At 46.2% G+C, this 13,251-nt stretch overlaps 1 protein-coding gene across 1 annotated transcript; it reads right to left on the bottom strand.

The window, feature by feature from the left end:
* Window positions 1–5,610: 5,610 nt before the first annotated feature.
* Window positions 5,611–11,259, bottom strand: LOC115617970 (keratin, type I cytoskeletal 16-like). The gene is made up of 8 exons (XM_030509063.1): window positions 10,789–11,259; window positions 10,314–10,396; window positions 10,004–10,160; window positions 9,647–9,808; window positions 9,283–9,408; window positions 8,965–9,191; window positions 8,336–8,427; window positions 5,611–5,621 (listed from the first exon to the last, which is right to left on the bottom strand). Exons 1-8 carry the CDS (start codon window positions 11,257–11,259, stop codon window positions 5,611–5,613), a joined length of 1,329 nt encoding a protein of 442 aa, XP_030364923.1.
* Window positions 11,260–13,251: the final 1,992 nt, after the last annotated feature.

Genomic DNA, 13,251 nt, shown 5'->3' with positions numbered 1-13,251 from the left:
TTTTGGGCTGACAGTAGAAGAAGGGGGCTGACAGAGAACATGCCTGGTCTGAAGGAGCCTGGTTTTCCTCAGAGGACCTCTTTGAAGAAGGAGAAAGTAAGCTGCCCTACCAGCACGTGCAGCTTTCAGGGAGCCACCAGAACCAGCAGAAATTCTGCTACCAACAAGTGTTCCCACGAAACGGAACTTTCGGGCACTGATGCATGAAGTGATGTTTCAATGAGAAATCCATTTAATACCAACAGAAGGAATTAAAGATAAGCCAAATGAAATGGGTACTCTCTGTGGGGGCCCTTCTACACCACCCATTAGTGCTGTGCTCATTGCGTACAGAGAGAAATGTCCAACTGCAGGGCAAATACAGGGAGGGTAAAAGAACAAATACACAGGCTGGAAGCTGGCCAAGGCACCTGCTCACCGGCCCCCTTGGTCTTTATCTAATTCTGAGGCTGGAGCAGGAAGACGAATTGTGCAATGGCTCAGGCACACAATGTAGTACTTGATACATACAAATACAGTGTGTAAACCAAGCTCCACTGGGCTGTGCAGCCTGGGCACAGCACAACCCAGTGCTTTTCTTTCTGCAGAGGCTGTACAGCCTTTCCTAAGGTGTACAGGAACCCTTCGGTCTGCCATTCGGGTTTCCTGTAGATGTGAATGTCTTCTTCAGCCCTGGGTAGGAAAAACCAGCCCAGCAGGTAACCGTTCCAAGTCCTGTGCATAGGTGGAATGATAGCAGCAGAACGTTACAGTCTGCCTGCAGACAGAAGGAGAGCTTCAGAAGAACAGGTATTTCATTGTTAAACATTAAATCCACAGTTAGAATATACCATGTGCTTTTCTTCACTGAACAGATATGCACGAAGCTTAAAGAACAGATACCAGTGTAGTTTGTTTCCTCTCCTGCTGCAAGGAGAGAGGAACATCCTTCCCTCTTGGTACTCCTGCCTCGACTCCCATATCAGGACCTCTAAGTAGTGTATTTTGGCTTTTGTAAAATAAAATGCACATGTATGATGCTTCATAATATTTTATGATCCAGTTCATGACAGCTGGGATCTGGAAGTGCTCCGCATTCCCTCTGACACCACCTGAGTGAAGCAGCAACAGGCTGCGCTGTGAGAACACCGACAACGTGCTGCCAGCAGGTTGGGTTTGCTTCAACACACGGGGAGAAAATTCCCCCAACCTGAACTGTAATTCTTCATGGAAGCTTGGAAGTACACCTGGAAGTGTCAGGAGAGGAGCAGCTTGGGAGACACTGTCAGATGGAGTAACTATTGAATCTTATTTATACCACCAAATGCATCATAAGCTTCCAGTATCAAATCAGTCTCTCAAGCAGCATTTTCACTAAAACTGCATCCTAAGTTTCCAGAAAGCTTTTGGTTTTCTTTTAACTTTCCATCTGTCTTTTACCTCAGTGGCTGCATGTGCTTGATTTGGTTGGGACTCTCTGAAGGCGATAACATCAACTTAAAAGCTTGGAAAAGCCTTTAGTGTGGCAAAGTATTTGCTTAAGAAAGAATGTGCTTTTATCATTGCACGTAGGTCTTCTTTTCTGCCACTACAATAAACCTAATTTATTACAGGGTCAACTTTTCCCTAAAGAAAATAAAAGGAATGGCTAACAGAGGGAATTTCCTTTATCTGCCTCTTATCTGAGGGAGATAAACACGTGAAGGAGAGAGACACATTTTTTTAAGGTAAAGTCATCCAGAAGGCTGGTAGAAGCAGCCCACAGCCAAGCTCCTGCCTGAGGCCTGGTTCTGCTTCTCCTTTGCCTGCTCTGTGTTACTTGTCACTCCTGCTCTGTCAGAGTGTTCACATTGTTTCAGGGTCTTTTTATTCATTGTCCTGAAAACCATTTTTTATTGTCCTTGAGTGACACTGGCATATACTTCGCTCTTCTGACATCCTGCTGAATTTGCTTCCAGGGATTGCCAATGCACTTACAATGAAATGAACTCTATGAACATTCTAACCTACTTTATCGGTGCCTGAGATTCCACAGATGCCTCTGTGGACGAATGAGCAAAGCCAGGTTATCATTCTGAATTCACCTTGTAAATCCTCAAGTGTTTGTCCCTTCTGGGAATTCATTCTTTCTACATCTGCTTCCATCAGTGAAAATGGGCTTCTGGACTCTTCTGTGTGCACATCCTCAGTCTTCATCTCTTCTCTTGCTCATGAAAGCTTTGGCTGTCCCACCCTGCTGATCATGTCATTTGCCCTCTTAAAACCCCAGCTTTGCACGCTTTGCTCTCCTCCTGAACACCATGGCCATGAAACCTTTGAATCACTTAATTCAAACACAAAACTTTCTGTTTTTTCTTTCAACCTCGTCGTGGGCAGAACCAATAACAAGAACTCCTCTGCAGCTGGGACTAAAATAACGGTGTTGAGTGTCAGCCGAAGCTACAATTCTTGGCTTTCTTGCTTTTATATCCCATCATTAATCTTTTCTTAATCCTCACAAGCCTCACGTTGCCATCTTTTCACTGGATGTGCCAGCAGATCCAAAGACAAGAGTGTTGATGTGCTGCGAGGCAGGTCCCAGCACATGCACCTGGCTGGGAGCAGTTGGAAGGAGGGGGTGCAGGGGCAGGGAGCAGCACTGTTCCCTTACTAGTAGTAAGGGAAACTACTAGTTTTGCAAAGCAGAGGGAATGTGATTTGGTGAAGAGGTGCCCCGTTTCTGCAGTGAAAGGGGTGAGAAGTGAGGTCCTGGAAGGGTTCAGTTTTAAAGAAATTCCAAGAGTAAGACCCAGGACAACTCCCTTTTATCCAGGGGAGTGGTTCTTTCCTGGCAGAAAAGAAACAAGGATTTGAGCTGAACTGGAAAGAGATGGATTCCTGTTCAGCCACAGCTTTTTCAGTGGTATTGGGACTATGATTTAATTTCTCAGTGCTTGTCATTTATATAGTGTTTGAATAGATCAGTATGAGAAAAACACGGAACAGATCATGAAGAACTCAATCACTTCAATAACTGAGAGCAATGTAAATACTTCGCAACTCCTTGAAGCTGGACGTGGTGTGTGCTTTTGCAATACCTCAGTATTGTCTTTGTTTCCCTAGAAACAGAAATACCTTTAAATTCTTGACTTCCCTCTCAATCCAGAACTATAATTCGAGTGCACATCAGGGAGTGAAGTACCTGAGATAAGAAAGGAAATAGATTTTCTTCTAGCAGGATTAAAACTGGTGTGGGAAGAAAGGATCAGTTAAGACACCAAGCTCTGACGAATGAAAGATAAGTCACTGGCTGTATTTTTACACTTCCTTTATGCTCTTATCTGGCTGGTAAATCTCAGCAGGGTATGATGGGGCTGGAAACTATTATTGAGTCCAAGGTCTAACTGCCGAGAGGCCGGGTTCCAAAAGTCAGGTTTCTGCAGGCAGCTCAACAGGCAGTGCCAAAAGCAAATAGACTGAACCTGTCCCTGGCTTCAGAGGAAGCAAGTCCGTGTTGGATGCTGGCCGGGCCAGCTGCAGCGCTGCCTGATTCATGTGCAGGAGGGGCCCGGGGGGGGTTTCCCATAGGCCACATGGAAAATTCCTACTAAACAAAATATAATCCCAGACTTTATAGAAAGACAGAGCAGGTGGGATTCATACACAGAGAGATGAGCTGCTTTATTCTGTTTGTGCCTGTAAAACATTTGGAGAGCACTTTTGTGTTTTTATTATTTATATCTATGGTTATGGGCTCATATATTTGCATAGATTTGTATTCATATAACCATATGTTATTATTTCTGGTAATAATTTTATGAGAATATATTCTGATCACGGCGACAATCCACAGCTTCCAGTAAGGGGAGAGATTTTGCTGTGTGAGCATTAAATATCTGCTGGATCAAATTAGAGAATGAGGAGCTCTTTGTACCCTGCTGACGGATCCTCTCAGCTAGGCTGGGGCTCTGCTGATCCTGCAGTGGTTTCAGACTGGCTTTTGCTTGAGAGAAATTCTCAGAGTCTCCAGATCTCTGTTAGGTTCAGTGAGAAAATCCAGTTCTGTTGCTCTATGAGGGCAAGTCCTGGAGCCACTGGTTCGAGGAGCTACTGCCAGGGGGGTGTTTTTAAACCAGCTTGCTCTCATGGCGACTGTCAGCTCACAGGAAACATGTTCAGCAGCCCTGGGTGCTGCACACCCCGGGGGACAGGAAGGGGGATTTCTAACTTCTCTGAGCAGTCTGCTGTATTTTCAATCAGGAGTAGTTTACAGGCAGTGTCACAGTCTGCGTGTTTCAGGTGCGTTCCCTTCCTGGGCAGCCGTGGCACTGAGACCTGTGCTTTTCCACCAGCCTCAAACACTTGGATTCAACTTTAAATCTTTCTTTAAGCAAAAAGTAAGGTCTGCGCCGGTTGTCTAGATGTTTAGGGCAGCCCACCACCCCCAAATCAAGCTGATTGGAATACCTGCTTAGTGACTTTTCACTCTTTTCTGATGGGTTCATCTTTAATAACTAATAAAACCTCTCAGATTCTGCTGACATGATTCCTAAGAGCATTTTCAACAGAAAGGAATCATCAGTATTTGTTTAAAATCTTTTTGTTTGTGTGAAATCACAACGAACTTTCTGGTACTGCTGTAACTTTTGGCAGTCTGACATGGGGTTGTGGGAAAGAACTAAACTCACAGTGGAAACCTTGTATGAATAAGGCTGTGAGCGCCTTTGATCCGCAGCCTGGCTCCGGCTGCCGGGACTGGGAGAGCACCGGAGCGTGTGCCAGGGGAAAGGTGTTCCCTGGAGCCAGGCTTCGCACGGCAGCTCCGAGCGTGGGCTCCTAAATGTGGCTCATTAGGAGTAATTGCAGCCTCCATAAACTTCTCTTTAGGCAGCACTAAACCAGTTGTGGCAGTCAGCCCCAGCACACTTGGAACTGCACGTTCACTGTAACAGCCATCAGAGAGCATTTACTCTTGACGTCTGTCATAGACTGACAATACTTAAGAAATTCAGAGGTTTGTTGGGGTGTTTTGTATTACATGAAACTTCACAGAAATGTCTCACTTGGAACGCAGAAAGGATTTTCCTACAGGAAGTTTTGTACTTGCTTAACTTGCCTGCTGCTATTTTCATGATGACAGTAGGCTGGTAAATGTGAGCAATATCGCAGAAGTAACTTCCTTTCACCTGATTTTTTACCAGAGGCCCGATCAATGAGATTCTGTTTTCATCTCTTGAGGCAGGAGGTGCAGGGGCGACCCTGCCCTGCGTGGGCTGAGTGGAGTGGAAGGGCCTGGCCAGGCTGTGCCCTGGGGTACCGTGTCCTTGGAGCCAGGAGTGCAAGAGACAAAGCTGCGAGACCCAGGAGCAAAGGGCTGCTGTGCCTGTCAGCCTTTGGAAACAAGGAGCATTCCCGTGGGACTAGGTCCTGCAGGGCCCCTCAGAGAATTCAGTTCACTCATTTCAGGTTCTTGGTTTGTTTTCTTCTTTATTTCCCCCTCTCATCTTCAGCAAACCTCCTGAAAATGTTGCACTGCACAGGTGGAGATGATTAATTTCCAGAATTAAGAAACTCGGCGCACCCATAGATTATAATGCACAAAACCTTTGGCAGTCGTAACAGCACCAAGTGTCGGTATCTCCACAGTCCCCCCTACAGGTCTCCTTTGTAAACACAGAAGCATTTAATTCAACGTCATCCTTAACAAACCCCTGCTCCTCGCCAGGCTCCTGGCCCTGTTGCTGCTAAATGAGTTACAAATAGAGACAAAGCAAATTCAATGCTAACTCGGCACATGAAAGGACAATCCAGGAGGTTTGGACTGAATCTGAATTTGCTGATTTCATGTGGAATTAACTCAGGACCTTCAGGGAGAATTATGTGAAACGTGTATTTCCTTTTTCTTTTCCCTGTGCGTAGTAATGAATTAATTTCTAACCTTTTAGTGTCTATTTGGTTTATTACCCCCTCTGGTATCACAATGTTACCCCTGTTCAAAACATATCAATTTTGTTATTATTTGAGCTGTTCTTGCCTTGGCCCAACCGCTTCCCAGGTCTGAGGCCTGAATTTAACTTTGAGACTGTTTTGAACAGTTTCTGTCCCAAATCCTGTGGTATGTTTTCTGTATGTGTCACTAGAGGATGCTGTGGGAACTGCCACGCTGTGTGGCTGACTCAGAGGAGTCACTCGTACCATGTTCTGCTGCGGGGTTAGTCAGGGGAGCAGAACTGCATTCCCTGCTATTGATGCTGCCAGTGTAGACTGATTCCAGCTCACCCTGTCTTGTTTTGATGGGATTTGATATTACAGTGGGCAGATTGTGCCCTGCTAAGTCCTGCCTACTAACTCCACCAAGTAAAGCCAAAGGAAAGGCAGAGGCTGGTGTGCTCAGCTTGGCTCGCCTCAGCCCAGCTCCTTTCTGGGATCAGAAATATTCTTTCTGGATGACCAGCCATGGTCAGAGAAGGTGTTTCATCCCACAGTCTGTTCTAGATTGCTAATGCTGAGGTTTAGGCCTTGTTTTTGAGGTAGTCAGCACTGGTTGATACGAGAAGTAACATGGAGCATAAAGCAAAACATGAGCCTCTGTTAGCTTGGCCAGAGCACGAGTCCTGCTGTGACTCACGGGAGAGGCATTTTTGCTTTGACTTTACAAATCTCCTTTGTTTTCTAGGGAAATAGTTTCTCTGACTCATCTCTCTTTACTGCTGTGCTGACAATTCGGCTTTGGATTGTAACATGTAGAGTGTTTGATGCATTTTTAAATAAATTATCCAAGAAGGTGATATTCTCCCTGACCTGAACCTGTTTGCAAACCAATGGGCAAGTGAAAAGCTATTTGGCAGAATAAAAAATTGCTTGATGTGCTGCTCAGGGAACAGTGAAGGTTGTGAGACCCACCCTGCGTTCCTGGGCAGCTGAGTCACTCGCCCAGAGGTGGTGGGTCCTATTCAGCTGCTTTCTGCCACTGCAGATCAAAGGGTGAAACACGGATTTGTGGGGTTTGAGTGAAATATTGCACCCATTTGTCTTCAGTTTCATTTGTTGAGCCCAAAGAATGTCAGTGTGTTACAGGAAGGGGAGCAGATTTAGTAGGAATGGTTGAGCCTTGCCTCTACCCTGCCATCCTCCAGCCATCCCTCCAGAAAACTAGAACCATGGAACTGGGAATACTGGCTTAGGATATAAGAGAACACAATTCCTTTGTTTTGAATCAGCAGATAAAGGACTTGAGCCCAGATGACCCAACATGTCAGGAGGAATAATCCTAACAATGGAACTTTGTGTTATAAGGAGAACTTATTTTTCACACTCATCACCCATTTCCTGAACAAATCTTTTGCTTTTATTGAACAAGTTTAGGTAGAGCCCTCGTCTGGAAGCTGCCAGCAGAGGATTGATTTCTCTTTCAGTGACCCAAGTGAAAATGGTTTTGATTTGACAAAATTTGCATGAAATGTTGGAGTTAATTTTTCCTCATTGTTTCAAATCAGCAGCTGAACTGGCAGATCAGGTACTTGCACAGCCCTTGCGATGCATGCTCTGAAAAGGGGTTTCACCCATCCCTTGTTCTTCCTACAGGTGTCACTCTTGAGTTTAACGTGGATGTGTTCGTTCCTCTCTGATCTTTTTATCCGGACATCATCTGATTGAGTTAGGATACACACATTTCTTTGGGACCATCTTGCGTATACACCCAGCCTTAATTTCTCCATGAAGATATATCTCATTTAAGTACAATATGAATATACCAAAGAGATTGTTAGACACAGTTTTCTTTGCATTGCAGGAAAGTAAAGTTTTATTAAAGGCAGAAAGTAGATCACCAGCTGCACTGCAGAGAAGTGCATGTACGTACGGTGACTGCACATAAAGAACAGTATAAAAGGAAAATGTAGATAATTTTAGGAGAGTTCTAGAAAGGATTCATCTTGACTTCATGGATAACACATGCAGGGCAGTGTGTGTCCGAGGCAGGGGCGCAGTGCTGCTCTGTCTGGTGCTCTGGTGGCTTCTTCAATCAGGGAAGACCAGCACATCGGTGGTGTCTTAACACACTCTTGGCTGCCCTATGAAATGAAAGAAGAAAGCATTGCTCTCATGGGGAAATCAAGAGTCTCTTGCAGCACTGACATTTCAAATGTATCCAATATTTAAATGTCCATCTCTGTTAGCAAAACCCTGGGAAAGGAGCTTAGCCTGTTTGAGTAACTGCAGCTAAGACACCTTGAAATCAAGATATTTGATTGTGAATGCTTTAATCCCCATTGTGATTGCAAAAGGGATAGTATCAACAGGAAAAGAGATGAACCACAAAATATGAAAGCCACAGAGACAGGATAAATTAGGATCCTCTTTGGAACAAGTTTCTTACCTGCCTTGTCACCAGATTGCCCATGAGAGTAGGAAGTAGAAGAATAAGTGTGGGAGGACATTCCCCCTCCTTGGAGAGCTCCTTGAGATGTTCTGTACAAGGAAAGGAGTTTTAATGAAGGGAATGATAAACACATTCATAAAGAGCTGCTGTGATCTGATGTTCAGGTAACAGCTTGGCTTTTCCTGGACCTTGCAAATATTTCTGTATATTGTATATTTTGTTCCCTTCAGCTCTATTTTCCTAGAAAGTGGTAGAAGCAGAAATAACAAAAGGCTGTAGAGGCAGAATTCTTATCCTCTCAGAGCCCAGATGTGCTTGCCCATCTGCTTATAGAAGGCAGTACAGGACAGTTTGGTTTTCCTCTGATGGAATCACTCTGCACAGAACAGGCCAAAAGGAACAGGTTAACTGAACATGTCAGTAACTATGTGCTCTGCGTTTTCCTCTGTATTTGATGTGCTTATTAAGTTTCTGATATACACATGTCAGTGCAGATGCTGTGAAAATATCTGTCGTAGTTAGGTTTCAACTACAGACTGGTAAAATTCTGCTCTGTTTTCTGTGAGTCCCAATAGAGAAAAGGTAGTAGTAGGATTTATGCCCTTATTTGCAAACAGAATACATACACCATGTCCTGCTGTCCCTCCTGCAGCAGAGCCCGGTACTGAGCTATCTCCTGCTCCAGGCGGGTCTTGATGCCCAGGAGCATCTTGTACTCCTGGTTCTGACTCTCCATCTCACAGCGGATGCTGGCCAGCTCCTCCTCTACAGAGTTGATCTGCCCTTGGATCTGTTGCAGCAGGCAGCCGTAGCGAGATTCGGTTTCTGCCAAGGAGTTTTCCAGAGAGCCTTTCTAGAAGTGGGAATGCAGGAGTTGAGGAGCAGAGCTCTCCCGCTGCCCGGCGCAAGGAGGGAAGGGCCCTCAGCCATCCTGCCCCACGTACCGTGCTGAGCTGCGCCTGCAGCTCGATCTCCAGGTTCTGCATGTCGCGCCTCAGCTCAGTGAGCTGGTGGCTGCTTGTCTGGATGTCCTGGCTGCTAGAAGTGACCTGACGGTTGACTTCTTCAATCTGGAGGAGACAAACCCCAAACACACTTTCTGGATGAGAAAGTCCCTTCAGGGAGCGGGTTGGCTGACTGAGAGGCAAGACAGCCAGGGAGCCTCTCCCTTTCAGCGTGTCCTCATGGAGACAGCCGACTCATTGCTCCATAGATCCTGACGTTCCACCCACCTTTGCCCTAGTCATTGCTACCTACACTGAAGCGACGTCCACGCTCCATCATGGGAGCAGAGTGATTGTTTCGTACCTTGACTTCATACCACTGCTCCACCTCTCTGCGGTTCTTCTCGATGATCTGCTCGTATTCGTTCCTCAGGTCATTCAGTATCTTTGTCAGGTCTTGGCCAGGGGCAGCATTGACCTCCACGCTCACGTCACCTCCCGTCTGGGACTGCAGCTGCCTCATCTCCTGCAGAGAGTGCAAAGAGAGAAGCAAAGAGCGCAGGTCATTGCTCGTGTTGGGGACTGTGGGCAGAGCAGTGTGAAGGCACAAAGGAATGACAGTGACATGAGATTAGGCTGAATTGCCTTGATATGTGACTTTGGGAACCCTGAAGAATCACAGGACTATGTCTTGGACACACTATTTGTCATTGAATCGTACCTCCTCATGGTTTCTCTTAAGAGCAATCAGCTCATCCTTCAGGGACTCGAGCTCAGATTCCAGGGAAGACCGAGTGCGAGTGAGATCATCCAGGATGTTTCTCAAGCCATTGATGTCAGCCTCCACAGTCTGACGGATGACCAACTCATTCTCATACCTGCACAAAAGAAAAAAGGAGCATTACACATTCATTTCATTACAGTGTGTAGGCTTGATCACACCACTTGGGACAGGGTGTCATGACCTGCATTCTGGAATCCCTTAAGATTCATGAAATGAAAGACATGCCAGGTTCCGGAGAGGTACTCACTTCATCCGGAAGTCGTCAGCTGTCATCTTGCTGTTATCGATGTCCAGAACTAATTTGTTATTGTCCACAGTGGCAGCAATGATCTGCAAAAGGGGAAGGTGGAGAGAAGTCTTTCTGTGTTCCAGGCATCCAGGAGAAGAAGAAAGAAGACCCAAAGCTTTGGTAGGGCATTGTTGAGGGTCTTGGAATTGCTTCCTGCAGTAGTGCAAGCGCCACAGAAAGCTGTGCCATGGCACAAGAACTGGTGTGTGCAAGAGTTTGTCTTCCCCAAACATTCTCATGAAAGAATATTTTGATGGGGGAAAGAACAGAAGGACTTCTGTGCTGGGAGATCCCCAACATTCTGGGCTTCTGCACTCTGAGTGTATAAGGAACTGTACTCTGTCCCTGACTCTGTAATGTGTCTCATTTAAAAACAAAGCTAATTGTAAGGGCAGGCCTTCGTCCATCCAGCTGGTAGCTGGGGCTGTCCTACCTGGTTCTGGAGTTGTTCGATGGTCTGGTAGTAGGAGCTGTAGTCCTTTGAAACGCTGGGAGCTTGTTTCCTGTACCACTCGCGGATGTGGTGCTCCAGCTGAGCATTTTCTTCCTCCAGCCTTCGCACCTTGTCCAGGTAGGTGGCCAGGCGGTCATTGAGGTTTTGCATGGTGACCTTCTCATTGCCGCTGAGCAGGAGGTCCCCCCCGGCACCAAAGCCTCCCCCAAAGCCGCCACCAAAGCCTCCTCCCATGCAACCCCCAAAGCCCCCAGAGAGGCTGCCCGCACTCATGCCCCCGCTGTAGGCAGCGCCGCACGCTCCCCCCCCATAGCTGCCCCCGCCGATGACGGAGGAGGCGTAGCGCCTGCAGGAGACGGAGGAGCCCCTGCCGCTCCCGCCACCACAGGCCCCGCCACCTCCGCCGCTGCGGTACGAGGTGCTGGATGTTCTCTTGATGCTGCAGCTCATGGTGGAAGGAATCAGAGATCCAGCCGAAATGCAAAGGGCGCTGCAAGGTTGATGGAGGCACTCCGTCTGCAGGCTCTGTCCTTGCTGAGGGCATTTATACCCTGCTGGGTGGGTGTCACCTGAAGGCAGCCCAGCTTCCCAGGAGGTTTGCCAGCCCCAGTGCTCATGCCAAAAGTGATGTGCTAAGGGGAATTTCTTTTAGGGCTTGGGACAGCCCTCCCCAGAGGTATTGTGTCTGTGTGCTGATTCACCTAAAGTACGCACTATAATTTCAGGTGGGTGGCTGTGTGTTAGATTTTGTTTCAGATAGTGTGTTGCTGGCTACTTAGTGAGAGAGACTTATTTTAATGGTTCTTCTTTGTTCTTTGGAGACATTTTTTGTCCGCAAGCAGGTGGTGAAAGCACCACCTAGTTGCTCTGTTTTAATTTCAGAGTTGAAGAAATATGAACTCAGGCACCCTGAGAGTGAGTCTTGTTCCATTTTGCCTCCAGAACTGCCAGTGACTGACCCTTTTGGAAATGGAATCTCTATGATAGGTCCTTCTTTATAAAGAAAGCTGACCCTTGGTGCTGCCATTCAGAATGCTTCGTGGTAAATCTCGATGGAATAACCTCTGTAGAAGCAATGATATTTCTGTTGTCACCAAACTCTGGTAGCATCACTTCCAGGAATTAATCCTATGTCTCACACAGTGATGGACGTGCAATGATGGAGTTTTGAAGGGGTGATTTGTGCAAATTTCCCCTCACTCACAGATTATTTTACACCGAAATAGATGTGTAGGATGGATAAGGCATCACTGACTCTGTCCTGGGAGAGGAGAGCAAAAGAATTCAGCTTTTCCAATTAGCAAAGTGGAGGCTCAGATGTTTATCAGCTTGCTCTCAAGGAAGGAGATACTGGGGCTCTTTAAGATAAAGGACAACCCTGATGCCCGCATAGGAAAGGCACCATCTGGATTGGAGTGTATTTTAGCTGGAAACTAAGGGGAGCTTTTTATCTGTGGGAGGCAAAAGGGTCTGGGAGGTGACTCCATTGCGGGAGCTTTGGATGGAAAAGAGAAACAGTTTTAAGATTGACTGATCCACTGATGGTAGGGATTTTATCCTCATGTATCAGAGGCAGCCCTGAGGACGCTTTGGATCCCCTCACCCTCTCTCTTGTCTCTCTAACACTAGAACTTCTGGAAAACATAAATTTTAAGCCTCTTAAGACAAGGGGCATCTTCAGGTGGCAGTTAGCCTTTGATGGAACTTCACCTCAATATTCCTAGCTGATTTCGCTAGCAATTTTGCATTTACGATCTCACTTACACAGAGTTTGCAGTTGTGGCCAGAGCAACATTCCCTCTCTTAGCCACAAGGATTATGAGATCTGTGATGCATGTTGTGGCTGACTGAAGACTCGTGGAAAGCCATTTACCCTCCTCCTTGATACCCCCCCCCCCATTTTCATAGATATGCTGAAGATAATGTAAAGCTTTGATCTTTATAGTTCAGATTGTTCTTCTGTTGGTAGCTCTCTGCCGACCTGCCCGTCAGAACCAGTTGCTTTGCATGTGTTATTGAGCCTGAGTCATCATTATTAAAAAATACTAATTATTTTCTCACAGGGTGTGATTCCTTAGTCATATTTTCCTCATTAGATTGTTGAAATGCACCTTTCTTCTTCCCTATGAGATGCTTATTGCTGATTGGCGTTAATGCCAGAGGTGTTGATTTTATATCTGCTTCTTGGTAGTGTTGCATCATAGCATCTGACCCAACAATTTCAAGCATTTCCCAGTGCTGTCATTTTGTACCATCAGCAGTGTCCTGCCTGTTCTCTGTCTCTGTCCCTTTGTCCCTCTGTCCATCTCTTCTTTGAATAGCTGATCTAACTATGCTAACTGCTGTAACTCTATCACATAGACTTAGACTTTCTATTCTGTAACTCGTAGGTATTGCCATGTCTCCTATGCATTTTTGGTCCCCCATCCTGTGGACACAGCT

Source organism: Strigops habroptila, chromosome 19 (genome assembly GCF_004027225.2).
Source record: "Strigops habroptila isolate Jane chromosome 19, bStrHab1.2.pri, whole genome shotgun sequence".
NCBI lineage: Eukaryota > Metazoa > Chordata > Aves > Psittaciformes > Psittacidae > Strigops > Strigops habroptila.
This window is presented reverse-complemented; position numbering and strand designations above follow the sequence as displayed.